Below are 26,951 nucleotides of genomic sequence, written 5' to 3' on the forward strand. Positions count from 1 at the left end.
TGCTACAGTGGATGAATGGATAGATGTCAAACATATATAACATCCCACCCCCCTGCATATTCTAAGCTGGCGCCCTTTAGTGCCTTTCATGTGGCACTAAAGGATGCCTAGCCTTGTATTTAGCCCAAAAAGAAAAAAAAAATTAAAATAAATGACGTGGGGTCCCCCCTACTTTTGATAGCCAGCTAAGGTAAAGCAGACAGCTGTAGCCTGCAAACCACAGCTGACAGCTTCACCTTGTCTGGTGATCAGTTTGGAGGGCTCCCCAAGCTGTTTTTAATTATTTATAAATAAATAATTAAAAAAACAAACAAACGTGGGGTCCCCCCAAATTAGATCACCAGCCAAGGTGAAGCTGACAGCTGAGGTCCAATTTTTGGTGTTACCTCTTGAAAAAGTAAGAAAATTTGTGCTAAAGCAACATTTTTAGGTAAAATGTTAATTTTTATTTTTTTTCATTCCACATTGCTTTAGTTCCTGTGAAGCACCTGAAGGGTTAATAAACTTCTTGAATGTGGTTTTGAGTACCTTGAGGGGTGCAGGTTTTAGAATGGTGTCACTTTTGGGTATTTTCTGTCACCTAGGCCTCTCAAAGTCACTTTAAATGTGATGTGGTCCCTAAAAAAATGGTTTTGTAAATTTTGTTGAAAAAATAGGAAATTGCTGATTAACTTTGAACCCTTCTAACTTCCTAACCCCAAAACATTTTGTTTCAAAAATTGTGCTGATCTAAAGTAGACAAGTGGGAAATGTTATTTATTAACCATTTTGTGTGACATAACTCTCTGGTTTATGGGCATAAAAATTAAAAGTTTGAAAATTGCAAAATTTTAATTTTTTTCTCAAATTTCAGATTTTTTCACAAATAAAATAAAAAAATATCATCCTAAATTTACCTCTAACATGAAGTCCAATATGTCACGAAAAAACAATCTCAGAATCACCGGGATCCATTGAAGCGTTCCAGAGTTATTGCCTTATAAAGGGACACTGGTCAAAATTAGAAAAAATGGCCTGGGCATTAAGTACAAAACTGGCTTCGTCCTTAAGGGGTTAAATATTGTGCCGTCATTGCTGTTATTGTTTTTTATTATTATTATTATTATTATGTAATTTTGTCTTCATTAATTAACCCCCTTAACGACCGCGGGCAGTAAAATTACGTCCTAAGCGGGCTATAGTGTAATCTCCGCCGGCCACAGCCGGCGGGGATCCACACACATGTCAGCTGATTTGTACAGCTGACGTGTGCCTCGCTGGCATGAGTGGATCCACTTTCCACCTGCGCCTGTTAACCCCTTAAATGGCGCTGTGAAAATGTCACAGCGGCATTTAAATACTGATCGCGGTAAATGTTTACTCACCCGACTCCATCAGCGTTGCAACGAGTTGATCACTGTGAGCTGATGGTTGTCATGGTAGAACAGGGTCATCTGATCACTCCTGTAGCTCATATGACTCACTTCTTTTTTCACCCGGCTGGCTGCTGTCAGTGGCAAGAGGTGAGTATCAGCAGAAATAAATGAGCGATCCGACTGCTGATCCTTAAAGCCCACTAGGAAGAATAGTAAAATAAAAAAAAGGGAAAAAAAAAAAAAAGTTTTAAAAAAAATAAAAAACCTAAAAGTTCAAATAACCCCCCCCTTGAAAATGAAGGGGTTGAAAAAATAAAAAATAACACAGTAATACCAAATATGTGTATAAGAAATGCCATATCTATCAACATATAAAATCAATAAATCTGATCAATAAACGGCGTAGTGGAAAAAAAATCCAAACTTCAAAACTACGGAATTTAGGTCACCACAAATTTTGCGCAAAATACAATAACAGACCATCAAAACGTAACATCGGCGCAAAAATAGTAGCATTAAAAACTTCAGGTCCAGACGCAAAAGAATAAGCCATCACGGAGTCGTAGATTCTGAAAAATAACGCTACGGGTCACGGAAAATGGTGTAAAAAATGCACCACTCTTTTTGGACTAACTTCTGATTTTTTTTGTTTTTTTTACCCTTTAGATTAAAGTAAACCTACACATGTTTGGTATCTAGTAGTAAAAACAAAAGGAAATTGGATAGAAAAAAATAATTTGATTTGTGCAGCCATTTTCTGAGACTGGTAACTTTTTTTTTTTTTTTTTGTCAATGGACCTGTGGGATGTTTTTTTTTTTTTGTTTTCAGCGTGGTGAGCTTACTTTTTTTGATACCAAATTAAAGTACACATGTTTTTATCATGTGTTACAACGCACAACAGTCCTGGGAAAAATTATAATATTAAATATTTTAATGAAGGAGGGGGAAAGGGGGTGATTCAAATTTCAGTTTTAGATTTGTTTAAATATAAGCTAAAAAAAATGAGGCAGCGCAAGCTAAAAAAAAAAAATGTAGAAAATAGGTGGCAGCCTGCAGGTTGCAGCCCAGTAACCTAATAATATAAGTACAAAAAAAGCAGGCAGCACACTGTAGGGATATCAAAGTGAAGACAATAATTTGATATGTGTGCAGAAAAAAAACGCAAAGTTTCAGCTCCAAAGAGCCTGACAAACGTCTGGACATAGGCTTTTTGGAGCAATTTTTTTTTATTTTCACACATGGCAAATTAAACTTTGATCACTCTCTAGATATTCTTGTAGTGTGCTGTCTGCTTTTTTTGAACATGTATACGGTACATATTTTACTTCTCCTCAAGGTGATTGAACCTTGGCCACCCATCAGGACCCTGCACTGATGTCACGCGCAGGGGTTTGTATTGGGAAGAGTCAGCTTGCACCCAGTATATTGACAGCAGCATTTAAAGAGTAACATTGGGAACTTGTGCTCAGCTCTAATAGCTGCTGTTACAGGCATATTCCAGCTGTTTATTACAGCTGGCATCTGCTAGATATTGTGCAGGCTCAGCTCTATACATCTGCACTCAACAATTCCCATAGATATATGGCAGATATTTTGAAAAGGTCTAAAGGCTCAGATTATGAGTCTAACTAATTCTGTTAGTCGTTGATATTTTTAGATTATGTATTAAATGTCTTTATTTCTTTTTTCTTTTTTTCCTTAGCTGCATATGCTCAATGAAGGGAGTCGCGGTGCAATTTTAGAAATGACTCTTGCTAAGATTCTGTACGCAAGTGGTAAGTTATTGTCACCTAGCCGTCAGAACTTATTTAGAACGAGAGGTTGAGTGGGGTGGTGGCATGCATTGTTATGGGCAATAAAGACTTATTATAGCTTGTGGGGAGAAATCCCTAACATGTGTAGTCTGATGCTACAGAAGAGCTTTTTTTTGTGGCATAAATTGCTCAGTAAATTTAAAGCTTATATTGATAAAAAGATGTCAGATAACACAGTCCCATACACAGAAAACAGTGATGCATGAACATGAGCAATGCTGGGTATTCCAACAACAAGGGTAGTGATGCATGAACATGAGCAGTGCTGGGTATGCCGACAACAAGGGTAGTGATGCAAGAACATGAGCAGTGCTGGGTATTCCGACAACAAGGGTAATGATGCATGAACATGAGCAGTGCTGGGTATTCCGACAAAAAGGGTAGTGCTGCAAGAACATGAGCAGTGCTGGGTATTCCGACAGCAAGATTGTGATGCAAGAACATGAGCAGTGCTGGGTATTCCGACAGCAAGGGTAGTGATGCAAGAATATAAGCAGTGCTGGGTATTCCGACAACAAGGGTAGTGATACATGAACATGAGCAGTGCTGGGTATTCCGACAACAAGGGTAATGATGCAAGAACATAAGCAGTGCTGGGTATTTCAACAACAAGGGTAATGATGCATGAACATGAGCAATGCTGGGTATTCCGACAACAAGGGTAGTGATGCATGAACATGAGCAGTGCTGGGTATTCCGACAACAAGGGTAGTGATGCAAGAGCATAAGCAGTGCTGGGTATTCCGATTACAAGGGTAGTGATGCAAGAGCATAAGCAGTGCTGGGTATTCCGACAACAAGGGTAATGATGCAAGAACATAAGCAGTGCTGGGTATTTCAACAACAAGGGTAATGATACATGAACATGAGCAGTGCTGGGTATTCCGACAACAAGGGTAGTGATGCATGAACATGAGCAGTGCTGGGTATTCCGACAACAAGGGTAGTGATGCAAGAGCATAAGCAGTGCTGGGTATTCCGACAACAAGGGTAATGATGCAAGAACATAAGCAGTGCTGGGTATTTCAACAACAAGGGTAATGATGCATGAACATGAGCAATGCTGGGTATTCCGACAACAAGGGTAATGATGCATGAACATGAGCAGTGCTGGGTATTCCGACAACAAGGGTAGTGTGCAAGAACATGAGCAGTGCTGGGTATTCCGATTACAAGGGTAGTGATGCAAGAACATGAGCAGGGCTGGGTATTCCGACAACAAGGGTAGTGATGCAAGAACATGAGCAGTGCTGGGTATTTTGACAACAACGGTAATGATGCAAGAACATGAGCAGTGCTGGGTATTCCGACAACAAGGGTAGTGATGGTAGTGTCTCAGATTCCCACACGGTATGCATTGGGCAGTCTGAGAAGGGCTGCTGCCATATCAGGTAAGATAGTGAAGCCTGGGTAATGGCAGACCTATGATAGAAGTATAATAACGGAGGGCCCAGGTAACTTTACTAAGCATTCACATGATACTTTGTTTCTGTAACCCTTACTATTTAATATGGAACAACAGAAATGACAGCCCAGCCCACTCAGCTGTGTTATAATCCTGGCCGCCATATATCAATAGTTTGGTTCCCTTTAAAGCGGTAGTCCTATCACCAGGATTTTCGTATATAATCTAAAGCCAGTGCTATACTGGAACTATCAGGCTGATTCTATACATACCTGCAGTGCTCAGCTCAGATGTTTAGGTTTTGAAATCCAAGAAAGTGAAGTTTGTAAAATGAGCAGCTTCTTGAGTGACAGTTGCACTGGAGCAGATCATATATTCATAGTTATCCCCTCTCCCTGTTAGAATTAGCATAAGTATTATACAAACAAATCACTTTGTCTAGCAGGACCTGTGTGAGGTCATATCCATGTGACCTGGTATCCAGCTTTGGTGGCTGAGGCCCTGCCCCTTCTGGTAACATGGGTATGACCTCACACAGGTCCTGCTAGACAAAGTGATTTGTTTGTATAATACTTATGCTAATTCTAACAAGGGGAGAGGATAACTATGAATATATCCAAATGTTCCAGAAATGTAAGACCGCGCTCGTCCGCTGTGCCGGAATCCTCTTTATTATAACACGTGCAGGTTAAAAGGCACCTGTCTTTTAACCTGCACGTGTTATAATAAAGAGGATTCCGGCACAGCGGAGGAGCGCGGTCTTTTTCATTTCTGGAACATTTGGATTCATCCTTTCTCATCTGGACGGGCACCCCGCATCTGGTGGACATTTAACTTTGGAGCAAAACTCATATCAAACGTGTGATTCCGCAAGGTAATACCCAGTGGTGCGGGATGTTTCTCTTCACTATTGCTCTTAACTATGAATATATGATCTACTCCTTAGCTGCTGTCATTCAAGAAGCAGCTCATTTTACAAACTTCCCTTTCTTGGATTTCAAAACCTATTCATCCGAGCTGAGCACTACAGGTATGTGTAGAATCAGCCTGATAGTGCCAGTATAGCACTGGCTTTAGCTTATATACGAAAATCCTGGTGATTGGTTCCCTTTAAGTAATGCTTCTATGGTAGGGACATAAGCCCTAACAGTCAAGAATAATATATCCTAATGGAGGCATGGCAATGCAGTATGAATGTAGTAACTCAGCCGTAGCTTTACTGAAGAACATTACAACAGCCATGTGTATATGGCTCTATTTAGGTCAGCCACATTAAACTTACAGTGTAACCGCTGTTTTAATTATTATTTCATAAATCAATTAATATACACAACTGTGTAATATATCTTAACAGACAATTTTGCTTCTTTCTCTGCCAGAATTGATCAGTCATTATCAAAATTCTCAATTCTGATGTAAAATCTGTATTCAGTGAAGACTTTCCTATTACTGAGAGAGGAGATGGCAGATCTTACTGAGGAGATTATATGGGGAAAGGATCTAGCGGCAGAGGGTGGACCTAGAGGCAGAGGGTGGACCTAGAGGCAGAGGGTGGACCTAGAGGCAGAGGCAGGACCTAGAGGCAGAGGCAGGACCTAGAGGCAGAGGCAGGACCTAGAGGCAGAGGCAGGACCTAGAGGCAGAGGCAGGACCTAGAGGCAGAGGCAGGACCTAGAGGCAGAGGCAGGACCTGGAGGCAGAGGCAGGACCTAGAGGCAGGACCTAGAGGCAGAGGCAGGACCTAGAGGCAGAGGCAGGACCTAGAGGCAGAGGGAGGACCTAGAGGCAGAGCTCTGCCTACTCGTCCCTCTTCTTTCTTCTCTGAATACAGATTTTACCTCAGAATTGAGAGGTTTGATAATGTCTGATCAATTCTGGCAGAGAAAGCTACAGAATTGTCTGATAAGATATATTACAAAGATGTTTATTTTTATTTCATAAATCAATATTACACAACAGTTAGGGGTACTTTGCACGTTGCGACATCACTACTGCGATATCGTCTGGGTCAGATCGAAAGTGACGCACATCCGGTGCCGGTAACGACGTTGCAACGTGTAAAGCCTAGATGCGCCGATAAACGGTCGCAAAAGCGTCGTAAATCGGTGATCTGTGTAGCGTCGGTCGTTTTCATAATGTCGCACCAATAGGAGATACGATGTTGTTCCTCGTTCCTGCGGCAGCACACATCGCTGTGTATGAAGCCACAGGAGCGAGGATAATCGCCTTACCTGCCTCCACCGGCTATGCGGAAGGAAGAAGGTGGGCGGGATGTTTACGTCCCGCTCATCTCCGCCCCTCTGCTTCTATTGGCCGCCTGCCATGTGACGCCGCATGACCCGCCCCCTTAGGAAGGAGGCGGGTCGCTGTCCAAAGCGATGTCGCAGGGCAGGTAAGTGCGTGTGAATCTGCCGTAGCGATAATGTTCGCTACGGCAGCAATCACAAGATATCGCATGTGTGACAGGGCAGGTACTATCGCACTCGACATTGCTATCATCGGCTAGCGATGTCACAGCGTGCAAAGTACCCTTTACTCTTTAAGGTTAAATCTGGGGGATATGTTCTAACATGATGTAAAGTAATGCGAGAAGATTACATTGACAGATTTTGTAAAAAAGGACTGTGTAAAATCTTTACATGCCTTTTGGGAGTCATCAGAAAGGTTTTTCTAAAACTTTGTTCTGAATTTTCTGAATTTATCGTTATTATAGAAGAGACCATTGTCCACATAGGAGTGCTTTTCCTAAATGTAATTGCTAACCATGAACCTGTGCTTATTTACAGAAACCACACAGATCATTGGAATGAGTGCAACATTAAACAATGTACATGAGCTACAGCAGTTCCTGAAGGCAGAATTTTATACGGATAACTTCAGGCCTGTAAGCAGTTGCAATTGCTAATTTTTTGTTTTCAATATTTATTTTACTTAATTTATATAGTATATCAATTTCTTTAAAGGGGTTTTCTATTTTTAGAAAATGGGCCCCAAAGGATTCCTGTAGTGTAAAATAACAGACACACTATTTACAGCTCCCCATTCTAGCACAATCTGTTTTTTTATTTTGCATTATATAATTTTGGGATCATTTTCTTAAAGTGGGAAACTCCTTTAGGCCCTGTGTGCACACTGCGTTTTTTGCTGTGGTTTTTGCTGCAGAAAAGGTGCGGTTTTGTTCATAACCTCTCTGCAGTCCTTCCCCAGCAAAATCTATGGGAAAACCAAATTGCTGTGGGCACACTGCGTTTTTTTTTTTTCTTCCCTATAGGTTTTGCTGCAGAATTTCTGCAGCTTTTCTGCAGCAAAAAAAGAAGTAGCATGTCACTTCTTTTCCTCAGGTACCTGCGTTTTTGCCATAGATAATGGTAAAAAACCACATGGACCAACCCGCGGTAAAATAGTGGCTGCGTTTTTACTGCGTTTTTTTGCTGAAGGTGCGGAATTCTGCCAGAGGGTGCGCATTTTTCTTAAGAAAAGCAAATTTCCCAGTGCATACAGACCCTTATGGTTTCTTATCCCTGTGTTAAGAGTGTGGGATTCTATATAAACTATAGAATATAAGTGTTCCTTACCTTCTGAACTTCCACCATGCCAGCTGTGCCCGGATGGGAATTGGCACTGCGTAATACTGCATTTTCCATGCAGCAGCTTCTTCCATGCCTCCTGTATAGAATGTATGGCTTGTTCTTCTGGATGCAAAAGTGAGGAAAGCTCACATCCACTCATGGCTTAGTTTTTGGTGCAGTCTTTTTTAAACAAAGTGTGAAACCTGCCTTATCTCACTCAACAGAACCTTTACCCTTGTCTCTCTTGCCATATGCCTTCTGAATATAATCCTATCTAGAAGGCATAGGCCTTGTTTTACACCACTTCATATGAGATGACATTCCATCTCTCGTTCATTGGAGCATGCAGACAATCAATGCCTTCAACAGGTGAGTGACTAGACGGGGCGCCATCATGTCCAGTCCCAGTGGAGACCCCTGAGCAGCAGGGTCAGCAGTGGTTTAAAATGGTGGCGCTTATGGCTTTATTTTATCCTTTCCCAGTAACCAGTTTTGACAAAGCCCTGAGAAGCCCCTTCAGTTAGAACGTGGTAGGAAAATGGTGGCAAGAAATCTGCTCAAAAGATCAACCAATGTTGTCCATCGTCAACCCCCATTGCTGCAAGAAAGCACTGATAGCCACTGCGCAACCATGCATATAAAACGTCAGTAAAAAAGCCTTCGTTTTTTTCCCAGGTTGAATTAAAGGAGTTTGTAAAATTAAGAGATAGTATATATGAAGTTGACAGTAAAGCAGAAAACAACTTTACATTATCACGAGTGCTAAACTACAAGGTAAATGAAATTTTCAGATATTTATTTATTAACACACGTCAATAGAATAAAATGGCCATGGTGCAATATGCAAAACATAATAGAAACTACCATGCTGTGCAGGATACAAATAATGGTGGATGACAACAGCGCTGCACCCCAAACTTTACTGAATGTAGCCACCTATAACATTCTGATCAGAGCTGTATCATTTATGGTATTTATAAATGGAAACGTTTGTGCTGAGATTGGTGTGTAATATACATTATGTAACAGTTGGATGTCCTGCATGTATGTGATGTGCTGCATTTGAGTAATGCAGCCATAGAAATAACCAAACTGTTAGAAAGGTTCAGTACTGTTCATACCTCTTAACCACTTTCTGCACCTTAACATAGTTTTTTCAACCAGCTGTTCAGGTTGCAGTTCTGAAGGCTTCTGGCCTTCCTGACTGGGTTGGCAGAGTGACGAAGATCTTAGATGTCACACTTCAACCATTTTATTTGTAATAAGTCTTTTCCATAGGTTGGAATCTAGCAGAATTGCTCCTATGTTCTCCTATTTTTAATTTTAGCTTCCAGTCTTGAGCCAGGGTTGGCCCCTAGTGGCCAGGGTCTTGCCTTCTGATTTCTAGGCCTCAGGGCAAGACTGTTTGCTAGGGCAGGGTGAGATTGGGACCACCATTTTGGATCCATGGGACCCAGAGGTGTAGCTACGAGTTTAGCTCGGGGGGGGGGAGGGGGCAAACATCTGAATGGGCCGCTAACCCTCATTACAACTATGGTGCCGGACCCCAATATGAGTATAGGGGAACCTCAGCAGAGAACTGTACTGTTACTGAAAATAAAGCATCTACGCAAAGACCAAAACTTACAGCTGACATTCGTTTTAATGGAGTTGTTCACTTTTCCCACATTTTCCATCTGGCTCAGACCAACATAGTGCCTTCTTCCAACCACAACTCGTCTGCAGAAATTACCACAGACACATTTGACTCATCAAATTTCCAGCACGTCCCAATCTATTCCCAACCTGCACAAACTTCCCATCCTGCTGATACCCCAATACTGAGCCGCTGCTGCCGTATATGTCCATGGCTACTCTTACTGCTCCACATAATGCCACCGCTGTAGTAAAATGCCTTCTTTGTGCCCTCTAGATGGTGAAATTACTCCTTAAAAATATTATTCCCTGTGCAATTGCCTTAGAAAGCAGTGACCATATTTTGCCCCCTAGAAAGTAATAATGCCCTTGTGTACTCATCTGACTGTCACAATTTTTTGATTACACCTATAACAATAATGCTTCTTAAAGGGTTATTCCCATCTCCAAGATTTTATCCCAATATGTAGTAGTTGTAGTAATAATAATAATAATAATAATATAATATTAGGACATACCTCCAATTAGAAATGTAGTATATTCTCCTGGTATAGTCATGTCTCTTACCTACATTCTCCGCCTTCCATCTTAATAAGGAGCTTGTTCTCCTTCCTTATGTCCTTCATCTCTCATCTCCCTGAGCTGTTATTACTAGTGATGAGCGAGCACTACCATGCTCTGGTGCTCGGTACTCGTTAAGAGCAGTTGGATGCTCGGATGGGCGTGACTCGAGCACCTGAGTATAATGGAAGGCTCGAGGATTTTTCCAGGAAATCTGGAAAAATGCTCGAGTACCCCATTGACTTCCATTATATTCTGGTGCTCAAGTTGCGCCCATCCAAGAATGCAAGTGCTCTTAACAAGTATCGAGCACCAGAGCATGGTAGTGCTCGCTTATCACTAGTTGTTATTACCCAATATGAAGTAGGTAGGACTGTGCAACTTTACCTGTCTCTCCCAGCTCCTTTCAGATATTTGGATGCCTTGTTTGTCATACAGGTAGGCCCTTGCAGAGAGCTGACCACCTTTTTAAGGCTGCCATTACTCGCTAATTTCAATCTGTCAAGGTAAGATATGGTTTAGTCAGGGTGCCGCCAGCTGGTCACGGCTCACTCCACCGGAGCGCTAGAAGCCTCCTAGGTCATACATCTTCTGATGTCTGTCCTTCTACTTAATCTTCAGTCCACATCTTTACAGAGCTCTTTCCTATGCGTGGGCAAAGGGTACTTTTAAGTGTCATTCACTTGGTTGGTAATCTGAGGTATTACTATTCCTCCTTCTGCAAGACCGTTCTATTTTCCCTCCCCAGGAACGTCTTTGGGATGTCCCATTTATGTTACTCACTACAAAATTTCTTTCTTGAAGCTTTCATTGGGGGCAAAACATCCTTCCTTGTTTGGGTAGATTTTATTTTGCTTCTACTGCTTTTGCACTAACTGAATAACGGTATCCGTACTTTGTAAAGAGAATTTCGTTTTTAAGATGTATTTTTAGTGTCAGCCTCCAGGTGGCAGCAGATTTCACATCTCCAATGAAGGTTATGAGAAAGATTTTTATGTTGAGTACCAAAAATCCTCTTTTTTTCAGTATAGCATTATCTGGGATTAAATTACTATATCCCTGGGGTTTATTCAGACATTGATGTCCAATTACTGTTTTACTACAGTTACCTATAAAATTCTATGAAGATGTCTTTGTCTTTGAAATCGTAGCATTTAACATAGTTTTGTATTTTTTATTTTTTTTTTATTTTTTTAGGATTTTTCTTTCCTTTTTTAATTTGTACAAAGGAGTACATTTTTTTGGATAAGCTAATAAAAAGGTATAATTCTCATTTATTTATTATTTCTTTTTATCGTTAGTATTCAAGTAACATGCTTAGAATAGATCCTGATCACATCATTGCCCTGGTGACTGAGGTCATTCCCAATCAGTCCTGTTTGGTCTTCTGTCCCACCAAAAGGAACTGTGAAAATGTTGCAGAAATGATTTGCAAATACCTCAACAAGTAAGATTTTTCATTCTTAACACCTATGATAGCATAAATATGCCACAACAGAAGAGTTTTTACTCTTGTGTATCTACGATTACTTCTTGAATGATCTGCTTATTGTAAACATTTTTTTTTCTTTGCATAATTCCATACCAAATTTGCCTATTTATCGAAGAGCATACTTGAGTCACAGAGAAACAGAAAAGAAAGCACTGATTGACGACTTGAGGAATACAGGCAATGGTACCATATGCTCCGTTTTGAAGCGTACTATTCCTTTCGGTATTGCTTATCATCACAGTGGGCTGATCAGTGATGAAAGGAAATTGGTGGAAGAAGCCTATTCTTCGGGAGTTCTGTGTCTCCTTACCTGCACTTCTACCTTAGCAGCTGGGGTGAATTTACCTGCCAGAAGGTCAGTGCTAGCCAATTTTGCTATTTGCTTCATTCAGATATTTAAAGGAAACCGGGCAACTTGATCTTTTTACTTATTTGTGTCAGCCATGAGAAATCTAACATAGAAGTTACCGTATTTTTCGTTTTATAAGACGCACCAGATTATAAGACGCACCCCAAATTTAGAGATAAAAAAGGTAAACAAAATAAAAATGGGGTCCGTTTTATACTCCAGTGTTGTTTTACCAGAGGGGGGCATCAGTGGTGATGGAGCGTGGTCACAGGAGGCAGAGGTTGTGCTGGCAATGGCAGCAGGTCAGTGGGAGTGGCGCTAGGTGGGTCAGCGGTGGAACAGGCTGGTGCGGGTCAGTGGTGGAGCAAGCCGGTGCGGTGAGTGTCCCAGTCTGTCCGCAGTCCCGGTTCAAATGATAGCGCCTGGAGCAGCGCATGCGCATCCAAGAGCTCCATCTGCGCACGCGCTGACTCCCGATGCTATCATTTGAAACCGGGACTGCGGACAGATTGGCACACCCGCCGCACAGCCATCGCAGTCCGCACAGCCACCCACCCGCACAGAGTGGCAGCCAGCAGGCCACCCGCACAGAGAGGCAGCCGGCCGCCGCGTGCACCTGGTTGCTCGCACACCCAAGAGCCCCCCCAATAAGCTATATTCGGATTTGAAGACGCACCCCTCATTTTCCTCCCACATTTTTGGGAGGAAAAGTGCGTTGTATAATCCGAAAAATACGGTATATGTAATTGGACTGGAAGTGCATTGGGGCGTGTCAAGTAGCCATGCCACTACTACCATAGGTAAAAATAACTTCCTGACAGATTCCCTTTTTAAAAGGGTAAAATAAAAATACACTATATACAGTAATAGCATATTCTTTATCATTTCTGAACTCTTAGGCCGTGTGCCCAGGATTTAATTTTTTGAGAGTTTTAGATACTGTGTATTTTCGCTGTGTCGAAAACACAACATACTTCGTTGATTTGATCAATATGCCGAGAGTGCACCCAACTCCATAAATATTGGAAAGGAGTATCAGACTTAATAGAGTATTTAATACTAAAATATCTAGAGAGGCTAAGACATATATACTTGGTTACGTATAGGAATTAAGATCCAACCGCTTCAGTAAGACAGCTACTGGATTATAATGTATGCCTTGATCTGGTAGCTGTCGTGTATTATTATTGATTGGAGTGGGGCATCACTTTTTCATGAGATTATTTAGTCACTGGCCATTTTTTTCAGTTATCTGTTGTACTGTTAAGGCCTATTAATGGCATAAAGGGCTACTTAGGACCCTCTCCATTTGCTACAACAGAGCGAGAGCTGATGTGCATGGATCTCCCACTCTGTAGTGCTACATTTCCCCTGCATTAGGCCATTATGAGGGATATGTATGCCTTGACAAGGGTTCTCACAGTATATTGGGGGGTTATCTTCCTGGGCCAATTGCTTTTTTAAATCTCTATATGTACATAAATATATATTTCATTGATATAGAATATTGCTATTTAGAAGCGTATGCTAAATTCTGCCCTTCATACACTGCCACGTATAATCGGGGACTCTGAATTTCAAAGTAAATTGTTGCTCTAGCTTCTACTCAGAAATCCATGGCAAAAAGAAGATGGTAACAGAATGTGAACATTATTTATACAATTTCTGTGAAAATCTCTTCATCTTGTTATTGTTTTACTCTCTCTTACAGGGTCATTTTGCGAGCTCCTTATGTAGCTAAGGATTTCCTCAAGAGGGCCCAGTATAAACAAATGGTTGGCAGGGCTGGTCGGGCTGGTATTGACAATGCCGGGGAAAGTATTCTTATCTTACAGGAAAAAGACAAGGAAATGGTAATTATATTGCATATGCCAAGTATAATGTATAGAAGCACTGGTTTTGTTAATAAAACTTCCTCTTTACAAGGCAAGACTTCTAGTAAATGTAGGATACCAGACTGAGAAACAACGGAGTCATATACATAAGCAGAAGGTGATGTCTCCTCCATCCTGACCTGGGGAAAATAAGAACCAAAGCTCAGTATGACTAAACCACTAAAATTAAAGGGAACCTGTCACCATTTTTTTTCCTTTATAAGCTGCGGCCAGCACCACCGGGCTCTTTATATACAGCATTCTAACATGCTGTATATAAGAGCCCAGGCCGCTGTGTAGAACATTAAAAACACTTTATAATACTCACCTAAACCGGTCGCTGCGGTGGATGTGGCTGGCTCAGATGGGCGTCTTCGTCCTCCGGTGCCGATGCCGCCTCTTTTAGCCATCTTCGTCCTCCTTCTAAAGCCGTGGTGCATGACGCGTCTATGTCATACACAGTCGCCGGTCCTGCGCATGCGCACTACAATACTTTGATCTGCCCTGCTCAGGGCAAATCAAAGTGCACCTTCTGAGGACCTGAATGCCGGCAAGTGTGGATGACGTGTCATGCACTGCGGCTTCAGAAGGACAACAGAGGTGGTGACAAAGATGGCGGAAAGAGGCGGCGACGGCACCAGAGGACGAAGATGCCCATCTGAGCCACATCCACCGCAGCGACTGGTTTAAGGGAGTATTATAAAATGTTTTTTATGTTGTACACAGCGGATTGGGCTCTTATATACAGCATGTTAGAATGCTGTATATAAGAGCACAGTGGTGGTTGCCGCAGCTTATAGAGCAGGTTCCCTGTAATAAGCCAAGTCTAACAAAAACACAACCACTAATATAATGGCTGCTCACAAATTATGTGATTCATGTTGTACAATATGATCAATAGCTGAGCTGTTATGAGATGTCAACTCTAAAGCTTCAAAAGCTCCAGTAAATAAGGACCCATAAGTGAGGATTGTAGGCCGTGCCAGCTGCAAACTAAATTCCTTTAAGGCTACATTCCAAGTCTTTGTTAAGTGTTTGATGTTGCAGATTTTCTGCAGCATTTTTGCACCTATTAAATTAATTACATGCGTTTTTATTGTGTTTTTGACACTGCAAAATGTTGTCTTTTATTGTTTGGGATGTTTTAAATATAGTTACTTTGCTTTTTTTTTTTTTATACTATGTTATTTGGCAAAACTCGTTTGCAGCCATGTTTAATACATTCTTAGCGCATTTCTGCATTTGCATTTATAAAGTGTGCTGTTCTTATTCTAATTAGAGCTTTGACTAGTTGAATGGGCGTTAGTTCCCCAGACTAGTTGACCCCTGTGGGCATGATGACATGATTTTCACAAGCTGGCATCATCGCAGCTCCTGGAAATCTTGCACATGTGCGCAGCGCATTTTGGTAGCGTCACTGTGCCTCAGAAGTCAGATGTACGCGTCCCGCAGTGTGCAGAACAGCTTCTGCACTTCTGATCACGCGCAGTGTGCCTCTTTGGAGTCAGGACGCGTACACCCAGCTTCTGAAGTACAGTGATGCTCCTGAAATGAGCTGCATCCATGCGCAAGATTTCCAGGCGTTGCGATGGAAATCATGTTATCACACCCCCAGGGGCATGATAAAAGGGAAAGCAGGACAACTAGTCTGGGGAACTAATGCCCCTTTGAGTAATGAAGGCCCTAATTGGCAACAGCACACTCTATAAATGCTTTTTTAAACATTGATTTTTAGTAAATAGCATTATATAGGGCTGGTTAGGCAGGGAATTTTGGCATTCACATGTTAGTGCTGCTGAGTTGGAGGACATGGGGGACTTGACAGGTTCCCTTTAAAGAGTAAACTTTCACAGTGTTTTTCATATTTGGCATTCACCTTAATTGACTGCAGATCAGTGGGTGTCTGCATATGGAGACCCCCACTAATTCATCAATATACCGCCAAATAGTGTGCCACTCAGGATATTGGAGTACACAGCTTCTGTCTGAGTGTGCTCACAGAGCTGTGTACAGATGCAAAGGGTATGTGGCAAGTTTTAAAATTTCGTTATTTACAGGATAAAGGATAACCTCCCAATCGCTGGTGGTCCAACTGCTCTGACGAGCCATGTCTGCATGGAACAGAGGTCAAACATGCGCACATCTGCTCTATACATGCTTGGTCTCTCAGAGATGGCCACATGCGCAGCTTGCTTTGGCAGCCTCAGTCGGACCCCAGCAATCAGGATGTTATTCCCTATCACGAGGATAGATCATTTCAAACTTAGCATAAATATTTTAAACTGAAAATGCCCTGTAAAAAACATTATTTTAAATGTTTAGCAGATCATTACCCAGATGCTGGTTCTGCATAGAGCTTGTAAGGTTTAGGCTGTGCTCCATTACTTTCTAACTTTTATATGTATTGCTTAAATCTGGTGGATCACAAAAATCACCTAACTAAATGTTTGATCAGTGGATCTGCGATGACTGCAGTCTTGCATGGTCCTCAATTGTATATCTCTATCTTACTTTTGCTTTTTTTTCCTTTTAAGGCTCGAGAGCTGGTTAGTAAACCACCAGAAAACTGCTACAGCAATCTCATGCATGACTGTGGAAAAGGCTTCCAAAGCTTGCTGCTTTCACTGATTGGGCTGAAGGTATACATTAAAAATGCTCATACTTTACACATACCTATAGGCCCTGGTACACTTCTTAAGTAATTAGTATAATTAACTTAATCACTAATTCGAGATCACTAAGTTATGATACTTCTCTATGTGGATGCTAAGATTGTCATAAACCAAGAGAAGGCCGAGTGATTCCTTAGATCAATGATCCTCAACTTTTTAACTGTGAGAGCCACATTCAGCTCTGAGAGATGGTCACGAGCAACATTCAGTCCCCCACGCCACATCGCTGTACCACCCAGAACCTGGTATAAAAACAGCCAAAAATTCCCCAGAGCACACCAGGACCTTTGCCCCCTCTCTTGATAGGCACTATACTTAAATCAAGCAGTGGCCACTTTACGTCCAGTCAGTATTATTACATCAAGCACACTCATCACACTATTGCGCATAATATATATATATATATATATATATATATATATAATATATGTATGTGTGTGCAAGACAGACACAGTATAGGCACATCCTTATCTGATCCTCTGAGAAATATCACCTTCTGCAGACCTGTTCTTCTTAGATGTTCACCTGATCTGATGCACAATGCACCAAGCTGGCAGACAGCTGCAAGCCACACATCATGGTCCTGTGAACCACATGTGGTTCCCAAGCCATAGATTGTGCACCCCTGCCTTAGATCCTCCCTACTTGCCTGTCCTGGGTTCTAGAGCTTGTAGGCTCTGCTCTGAAGCACCCAGCTTCAGTTCTATGGTGTTCCTCCGATGCTGCAGAAGTAAAGTTGCTTCTGATTGTGACATCAGAGAGCGCATATTTCGGACCAGCAGCCCCACCATACCACCGAAATGAACTGTCACTTATCAGGAGCACACTGCCCGTGAGTAAGCAAGAAGCTGAGAGGCACTCCTGAAGATTGATCTTGAGAAAATTCCTTTCATTATTTCCAAGAAATATACCTTAGATTCTGTTCACATCTGTGTCATGATTTCTGTGATTTACGCAACACAGTGCCAGATTTGTTATATGACGACTACCACCACTCCCAACAGATAATTCTAGTATGCCCCCCTACATTAATGTATATAACTTTTTATTTTTTAAAGATTGCAAAAACGCCAGAAGACATCTATCAGTTTGCATGTTATACATTATTCAGTGTTCAGCAAAAACATCTGAGTAATGAAAAGTCCTTATGGGATATAACAAGAGAGTCTTTAGAGTATCTGACAAGCCAAGGTCTTGTGTGCCCCAAGCAGCACCCTGAAACAGAGCAGTCTATATTTGAGGTATCAGAGCTTGGCCACGCAACTTATAAAGGTGGGTAATTGTGAGGTGTGCCCACTATTTTATCATTACTTGGCTTGTGTTTGCACTAACTCCTTCCATTTCCTATAGGGTCAATTGATATATCCTATTGTAACGTGCTCTATGGTGATCTGAAGAAGGGACTGGGGGGACTGGTACTTCAGAGCCATCTTCATCTTCTTTACCTTGTGACCCCCTATGACATGGTAACTCAGTGCAGCCCGGACTGGATGATTTACTTTCGACAGGTAAAATGATTAATCCTTCTACGGCTATGTGCGCACGTTGTGTATTTGCATGCAGTTACGCTGCGATCTGCACCGCAGCGTAACTGCATGCGTCCTGCGTCCCCAGCATAATCTATGAAGATTATGCATGACACGTGCGCACGTGGCGTATTAGAGCGCAGCGCTTCGGCTGCTGCCCGAAGCGTGCGTTCTAAGAAGTGACATGTCACTTCTTCCATGCACTTTGCCTGCAGCCCCCGCCCTGTCTATGGGAGGAGCTGCAGTCAGAGCGCATGAAATCTGCTTTTTTTTTTTTCATTACGGTCTCTTTCTGCAGCGATTTGAAGCGCCCATGTGCTGTTCAAATCGCTGCAGAAATTTCTGCAGGGACAGAACGCTACGTGCACACATAGCCTACAAGTGTAAGGACTTCAAAACACTATAGAGGTTATAAATATGTTCTAAAAATTGGCTCTAGAAGGTGCCTGAGATCAGGGATCTCGTTGGTGACTGATGTTAGTGATGATATACTGTACAGAGATGCCAAAGAGACAGACAGTAAATAAAGTTTTCTGGAAGGGCACAACATCCTGAATATGGAGAATTATTTTCCCGGTTTTAATGAGAAACGTATCTGAAATGAAGGTAAAATAGATAGAATTGCTAGATGTTCTGTTGCCTTCATCACTGTTTGTTCACATGTTTTAACCACGGAACTTTAAAAATATATTTTTCAGTTTAATCTCCTTGATCCGGTTGATCAGAAAGTGGCAGGATATGTAGGCGTCCCGGAAAGTTTTCTTGCCCGAAAAGTATCAGGTCATCGTGTGAATAAGGTAATGTACATAACAGTACAATTCTGTATATGAAGAAAGTAGAAAGTCACGTACCTTATTATTGATGCTTGAGGGAGATAGATATCAATACACTATGACATAAGATGATAGTGTGTTACAGTAGTGGTGTAGGCACAAGGCTGTTTTTACCCTTTCATGACTATTCAATACATCTGAGTTTTAAAATCTGTTAACTAAACTTCAGTTTCACTCCAGTTAAGGTCCAGTCACACTAAACAACTTACCAGCGATCCCAACAACGATAGGGATCGCTGGTAAGTTGCTAGGAGGTTGCTGGTGAGATGTCACACTGCGACGCTCCAGCGATCCCACCAGCAACCTGACCTGGCAGGGATCGCTGGAGCGTCGCTACACGAGTTGCTGGTGAGCTCACCAGCAACCAGTGACCAGCCCCCAGCGCCGCGTGGAAGATGCTGCGCTTGGTAACTAAGGTAAATATCGGGTAACCAACCCGATATTTACCTTGGTTACCAGCGCACGCAGCTACACATGCATAGAGCAGGGAGCAGCGCACACTGAGTGCTGGCTCCCTGCTCTCCTAGATACAGCACACATCGGGTTAATTACCCGATGTGTGCTGCAGCTAAATGTGCACAGAGCAGGGAGCAGCACACACCGGGTGCAGCTGCACAGGGTACATATATAGGGTATAGAGTACAGGGTGCAGCTGCACAGAGCAGGGAGCAGCGCACACCGCTTAGCGCTGGCCGTTGCTCTCCTAGTTACAGCACACATCGGGTTAATTACCCGATGTGTACTGCAGCTAAATGTGCACAGTGCAGGGAGCAGCGCACAATGCTTAGCGCTGGCTCCCTGCTCTCCTAGCTACAGCACACATCGGGTTAATTACCCGATGTGTGCTGCAGCTACATGTGCACAGAGCAGGAGCCGGCACTGACAGTGAGAGCTGCGGCGGCTGGTAACAAAGGTAAATATCGGGTAACCAAGGACAGGGCTTCTTGGTTACCCGATGTTTACCGTGGTTACCAGCCTCCGCAGAAGCCGGCTCCTGCTGCCTGCACATTTAGTTGTTGCTGTCTCGCTGTCACACACAGCGATCTGCGCTTCACAGCGGGACAGCAACAACTAAAAAATGGCCCAGGACATTCAGCAACAACCAACGACCTCACAGCAGGGGCCAGGTTGTTGCTGGATGTCACACACAGCGACATCACTAGCAACATCGCTACTACGTCACAAAAGTTGTTCGTTAGCAGCGATGTTGCTAGCGATGTTACTTAGTGTGACGGGGCCTTTATTCAAGAATTTGTCCAGGACTACAGTGGAACATTGCTTTATAGAACAATCCATTCTGGGAGTGTGCTTGTAAACCAAGTTACTCATCTAGCAAAGCAAAATTTCCCATAGGAAATAATGCAAGCTCAGACAATTCGTTTCACAACTTGTTCAATGTCCCATCCTAGTCACCAATTGTGCCATTCCACACATGCACAAACACACGCACGCGCACACACATATTATGCTCCCCTTATCTTCTATTTCTTCGTCGACCTCCTGGTTCTTGTAGTTCGCCGGTACAGGATGTGTATCGGGTAACCATCACAACCAATGCCGTAGCTTCTGCTGCCTGAGCGCTGACGTCAAAGGCAGGAGCCACTTGCCTCTGATTGGTCAGCGTGCTGCCTTTGAGAAGCGGCTGACAGCGGAAGTTCCTCCATTGTCGTGATTGTTGCTCGATACACATCCTGTATCGGCGAACTACAAGAACTGGGAGGCCGGCAATTGAACGAAAGGTAAGGTGAGCATAATATGTGCGTGTGCATGTGTGTTTGTACGTGTGTGTGTGTTTGTGCAGACTGCAAAAGCGGGCCAGAGCGCGGTTGAAAGTACGGAACCAGAAATGTGTGCAGTGAGTATTTGCTCGTGCAGCAAAGCTTGCTTCTAAACGGATTTACAAATTTACAGTAAGCTTTGCTCATATAGCGAAATACTCGCACACCAAGTTACTCGTAAACCGAGGTTCCACTGTACCTCCTACCTGACTTTTTTCTTGTTGGTTTGCACCACTGAACAGCAGCTGACTCCATAGCACCAGGTCAGGGGACTCTGTGTAAGTACAGATCCCTGTAAAGGTTGTAGGCCAGGGCAACCTATACGTTAGCCCATTCATGGAAGCCATTTTTAGTTCTGTTAGATGACCATGAACAGTGCGTCAAGACAGAAACCTAATCTAATGCTGGCTTGTCACCAACAAATCAGAGATCTGAATATAGTATTGGCTTTATTATAGTTATATTTCTTCCTATTGAAAAATAAATGACTGAAACTAGTTTTTAAAAATGTTAATCTATAAAAAATGAAACTGATTATTTGGTCATACAGGAGCTGATTCATTAGGGCTGGTCTAGCTTTGCAATTCTTGTTGCAGTACAAGACACCAAATTCTTTAATAGGCACATGCACTAAATTCTTCAAAGTTACGTGATCCTCTGTGTGCTGTGTCAAAAATGCTACTGCAGCGCTTTTAATGAATTGGATGGGCGGGAGTGGACTCGCGCTGTCCAGTTTTGGATCCTCCTCAGCTCATTTTAGTAGAGCTGATTTAAACTTTAAAAAAAAAAAAAACTCCAAAATTACAAGTTTTTAACTTTTCACAGCTTTCCCAACAGTTTTTCAGACAGTTTTCTGGCCTAAAAGCTTTGATGAATTGTCCCCACAGTGTATTCATAGAAGTGTAAAATGTGTAGGAAAACCACTTTAGCTGTTTGACCGATCTTAGGGGTACTTTGCACGTTGCGACATCGCTACTGCGATATCATCGGGGTCAAATCAAAAGTGACGCACATCCGGCACCTTTTAACGACATCGCAACGTGTAAAGCCTAGATGCGCCGATAAACGATCGCAAAGCGTCATAAATCGGTGATCTGTGTAGCGTCGGACATTTTCATAATGTCGCACCAATAGGAGATACGATGATGTTCCTCGTTCCTGCGGCAGCACACATCACTGTGTGTGAAGCCGCAGGAGTGAGGAACATCTCCTTACCTGCCTCCACCAGCATCGCTATCATCGGCTAGCGATGTCGCAACGTGCAAAGTACCCCTAAGGCTGAGTTCACATGTCCAGTAATCATTCGGTAGAAGATCATGCAGAGATCTGTTGGGAAAAAAGTCCTGCAAACACAACTTTTTGTCCATTTTTAAATAACTAATGTTTGCCAGACCTTTTTTTTTTTTTTAACATGGGAGTCAATGGAGAATGGATCAGTTAATGGATTGTTATTTAATCATTTTATTGCTCTTGCATTTGTAACGGATCTGGGGTTTTTTCTTACAGGATCTGTTAAACTGCTTTCACACTACGTTTTTTAACATGCGTCATGAACGTTTTTTTACCGCAAGAATGGATCCAATGCAAATGCGTTTTAATTTCAATGCATTTGCAATGGACTCGCGTCAACATGCGTTTGCGTGCGTTATAGTGAGGATCCAGCGACTTGCAGTTTTTTTACTTTTTTCAAAAACGCTACTTGTAGCGTTTTTGAGCTGCGTCTAAATACTGTTTTTCACTGGATCCTGACTATACCGCACGCAAACGCATGTGAACGCTGGCATGCTGATAGACAGGATCCTGCTTGCTCTACTGAGCATGCCCAGAAACCAGCCTGGCGTGATCAGTCTCTCTCTCCCCCTCCCTCTCCCTCTCTCCCCCGCCTGAGAGCGGCGGACGTGCGTAACTAAGGTAAATATTGGGTAACCAAGCAAAGCGCTTCGCTTAGTTACCCGATGTTTACCTTGGTTACGTGTGCAGGGAGCAGGCAGCCCGGCTTCTAGCAGCTGCGGACGCTCGTAACCAAGGTAAATATCGGGTATCCAAGCAAAGCACTTTGCTTAGTTACCCAATGTTTACCTTGGTTACCAGCGTCCGAAGCTGTCAGATGCCGGCTCCCAGTCTATCACGTTCAGTTCCCCTCACTCCCGATCACATGACTCCAATGCCCGCCCATAAACTTCAAGTGACAGGATCCTGCAAAATAACACATGCGTTTGCATGCGTTTTTTCTTTGTAAAAACAGGATGCACTTTTACAACAAAAAAACGTTCATGACGCCGTTGCGTGTGACACCTTTCAGCAATTTTGCATCGTTGCAAAAACGTGCAAAATCGCTCATCGGTGACATGGGGGTCCATTCTCTAATATCGTTGCTGCAGCAGTAACGAAGTTGTTCCTCGTTCCTGCGGCAGCACACATCGGTACGAGTGACACCGCAGGAACGAGGAACCTCACCTTACCTGCCTCCCGCCCGCAATGCAGAAGGAAGGAGGTGGGCGCGATGTTCGTCCCGCTCATCTCCGCCCCTCCGCTTCTATTGGGCGGCGATTCAGTGACGCAGCTGGGACGTCAATGACGCTGAACGAACCGCCCCCTCAGAAAGGAGGCGTTTCGCCGGTCACAGCGACGTTGCTAGGCAGGTAAGTAGTGTGACGGGTCTGGGCGATGTTGTGCACCACGGGCAGCGATTTGCCCATGTCGCACAACCGATGGGGGCGGGTACCCACGCTAGCGATATCAGTCATATCGATATCGCAGCGTGTAAAGCGGCCTTTACTCTGTCATTTTCTTGTAATCTATGGGTTTGCATAATAATCATATTATTTCAGGTTCTTTACTATGACCATTCTGTTTTAGTGTGCAGAAGAAAGAGAGGTGAATCGGCTTTATCTTGCCTTCATTCTATATGCCCTCATGAAGGAACTAGACATATGGACCGTGTCTACAAAATATAATGTGCCACGAGGGTTTATTCAGAATCTTCTGAGCTCGTCTGCTTCTTTCTCCTCCTGCGTCCTGCATTTTTGTGAGGTAACTCCACCAGATGAATGTGTAAATGGAAATCGCTCGGCCACTGTGGGCATGACCTTTTACTTGTGTTACAACATACAGGGATCCTACAGTCATTTCTCACATCTGATTTTGGTCTATATTTTAGGTGGCTATTATAATTAAATATTGACCAGTAAGTGACAATCTAGTCAAAAACAGTGCCTTGAAAAAGTATTTATATCCTGTGAACTTTTCCACGTTGAACCCAGAAACTGAAATGTATGTTATTGGGCCTTTCTGTGATATAACAGCACAAAGTAGCAAGTATTTGTGAAGTGTAAATTAAATGATATATGGTTTTCTACATTTTTAAAACTATAAATCTGAAACTTGTGATTTTTTTTTTTATTATTCTTCGCCTCCACCCCCCTCCTTCATTCCCTCCCTATCAAGTCAATACTTTATAGGACCTTTCACTGAAATTACTGCTGCAAGTCTTCTGAGGTTTGTCTCTACAAGCTTTGTAAATATAGAGACAGAAATTTTTGCCCATTCTTCTTCGCAGAATAGCTCTAGCTCAGTGAGGTTGGATGGAGGCGTCTGTGAACAGCAATTTTTTAGTCTTGCCACAGATTCACAATGGGATTTAGGTCTGGACTGTGACTGGGCCATTCGCACACATGAATATGCTTTAACCCCTTCACGACCTAGGATGTAACGGTACGTCCTAAATCATGAAGGCGTGATCACCACCGGCTGCTGTGATGAGCCGGTGGTGATCCATGCACATTTCTGATATTTGATCAGCAGACGTGTGCCTCGCAGCTGCAGGTGGATCCAAAATCCTCCCGCGCCTGTTAACCCCTTAAATTGTGCTGTCAAAATGTGACACCACAATTTAAAGTGCCATAGCAGGGAACACGCCTTTCTTCATCGTTCCTTATGGGAGACCCAGACCATGGGGTGTATAGCTTCCGCCTCCGGAGGACACACAAAGTACTACACTAAAAGTGTAGCTCCTCCCTCCGAGCATATACACCCCCTGGATGACAAATCTAACCAGTTCAATGCTTTGTGTTCAGGAGGTCACACACACACATGCATTCTCATCTGATTTTTGATTTCAAAGATTTGGAAGAAAAGCGGGTCCAGTCTGGACTCCCGGCATGTCCCTTCTCACCCCACTGTGTCGGCGGTGCTGTTAAGGTTGATTTTACAAGGCTGGAGCCTTCACATGCCGCGCTCCTTCACCATCCCCTGAGGCTCTGGCTTGAAGTGGGAGCCATCACGGTTCTCTCTGCTTTGCAGGAGACCGGTCTCCATCCGCAGCCCTGTCAGGATCCTGCCGGACGGAGCGTTCACCCCCCCCCCAGGGACCTGGCCCTGCGTCTCATAAGCTAAGTATTGAGACGTTATTCAGGGGTCCCGGGTACATTTATTGTGGGGAGAGTGTGTTTTGTCACTTTGCTGTGATTTCCGGCCGGTTCTTTGGTTTTTTTCCTGAGAACCGCGCCGAGGGTGCCTGCTCGTCGGCCGCATGGAAAAATCTAGGCCCTGGCTTCAGATGCGGCCTAGTTTCGATTTCACTGCCCCTGCATGTCAGTCATGCAGGGGAACAGTGCAGCGCCGCCCACCTGCCGTTCAGCAGAGGGGAGGACACTCCTCTCTGAGGAAATGTTTCCCTCCCCTGTATATCCCCTTGGCCCTCCGGTTCCCGCTCTTGGACTAATCCTCCGCCCCCCCCTCCTCACTCCGGCGCCATTTTATCAGCGTTCACACACTGATTGGCGCTGGCTGCTGCAGCTCTGCATCTGTCTGGGGGTCCAAGCTGTGGAATCCGGAGGGCACACAAAACGGCCACAACCTCTGGTTGTGGACTTTCTTGTACTCTCTGGGGGTCATTCTGAAGGAGTGTGTTCTTTACTGCAGAACCTCCACCTCAGCAGCATGTCTCTCACTAGGAGCAAGGCTGCAAGGCTGTACTCAATATGCACTGCATGTCAGCTCATACTGCCTAAACCGAGCACTTATCCACATTGTGATGCCTGCTCTAACATGGTGGTGCCTCAGCCTGAGGTCTCATCCCCAGTGGTCCCTCCGGCTGCTCCGGCTCCGGTGGCTGAACCCCCGGCTTGGGTAGACTCCTCTAAGTCTATCTCCCAGTCCTTTGCTGACTCCATGGGACAGCTGTCCCGGACTCTGCTGAGCATGCATCAGCCCCCTTCTCAGGGTGCCCCTGCTGCTATGGCTCGCTCAACAGAGCTCGCAGAGGATTCTTCATCTGGTCCCAGACCCCGTCCTCCTAAAAGGAGACGCAGGGGCTCCTCTCCTTCCTCGTCCCGCGGCTCTGATTCACGAGCTGAATCGCAGGACGAGGAGGATGCTTTTACTGTGGGCTCGGACGCTACCTCCATGTGCCCCATTGATCTCACCGAAGGTGATGCAGATGTTAGTGATTTGATTGCGTCCATTAATTCTGTACTGGACCTCAATCCACCAGTATTAGAGGAGCAACCCTCTCTGGTAGAGAAGCACCAGTTTACCTCACCTAAGAGAGCAAGGAGTGTGTTCTTTAACCACTCCAGTTTTCAGGCCACTGTGACCAAGCCCAGGGCCTGTCCTGACAAACTCTTCCCAAAGCGTAGTTCTGATGACCGTTTTCCCTTTCCACCAGAGGTGGTCAAGGAGTGGCATTCACCAAAGGTAGATCCTCCGGTGTCTAGAGCCCAGACAGTTGTATCTGTGGTTGATGGCACCTCACTTAAGGATCCCACTGACCGCCAGGTTGACCCTCTGGCCAAATCTGTATATGAGGCGGCAGGGGCCTCGTCCGTCTTTTGCAGCGGTATGGGCTCTTAAGGCCGTCTCTGCTTCTCTGGCAGAGTTGCATTCTCTCACAGGGACTCTATGCCGAAATGGTTGCCTTAAATTTCCCAGGCTTCGGTTTTTTCATCCTATGCCATGTCTGCCATTCTGGAGGCTCCTCACCGCATGGCGGTGGCTTCCGCTAATTCCCTCGCTATCCGCAGGATCTTGTGGCTTCGAGAGTGGAAGGCAGATGCTTCTTCAAAGAAGTACCTTGCTGGGCTCCCC

General features: G+C 43.7%; 1 protein-coding gene across 1 annotated transcript in view; it reads left to right on the top strand.

Annotated features, from left to right (window-relative positions):
- The window catches only part of HELQ (helicase, POLQ like), a 72,926-nt gene that overhangs the window by 22,524 nt on the left and 23,451 nt on the right, over positions 1 to 26,951 (top strand). The window contains exons 6-16 of the mRNA XM_075352037.1: positions 3,059 to 3,131; positions 7,362 to 7,459; positions 8,820 to 8,918; positions 11,642 to 11,787; positions 11,948 to 12,187; positions 13,893 to 14,034; positions 16,590 to 16,694; positions 17,786 to 17,999; positions 18,078 to 18,235; positions 18,952 to 19,050; positions 23,724 to 23,897. Of these exons, the coding sequence (XP_075208152.1) occupies positions 3,059 to 3,131; positions 7,362 to 7,459; positions 8,820 to 8,918; positions 11,642 to 11,787; positions 11,948 to 12,187; positions 13,893 to 14,034; positions 16,590 to 16,694; positions 17,786 to 17,999; positions 18,078 to 18,235; positions 18,952 to 19,050; positions 23,724 to 23,897 (1,548 nt within the window). The remainder of the gene's footprint in view (positions 1 to 3,058; positions 3,132 to 7,361; positions 7,460 to 8,819; positions 8,919 to 11,641; positions 11,788 to 11,947; positions 12,188 to 13,892; positions 14,035 to 16,589; positions 16,695 to 17,785; positions 18,000 to 18,077; positions 18,236 to 18,951; positions 19,051 to 23,723; positions 23,898 to 26,951) is intronic.

This window comes from Anomaloglossus baeobatrachus, chromosome 1, assembly GCF_048569485.1.
Source record: "Anomaloglossus baeobatrachus isolate aAnoBae1 chromosome 1, aAnoBae1.hap1, whole genome shotgun sequence".
In the NCBI taxonomy this organism is placed as follows: domain Eukaryota; kingdom Metazoa; phylum Chordata; class Amphibia; order Anura; family Aromobatidae; genus Anomaloglossus; species Anomaloglossus baeobatrachus.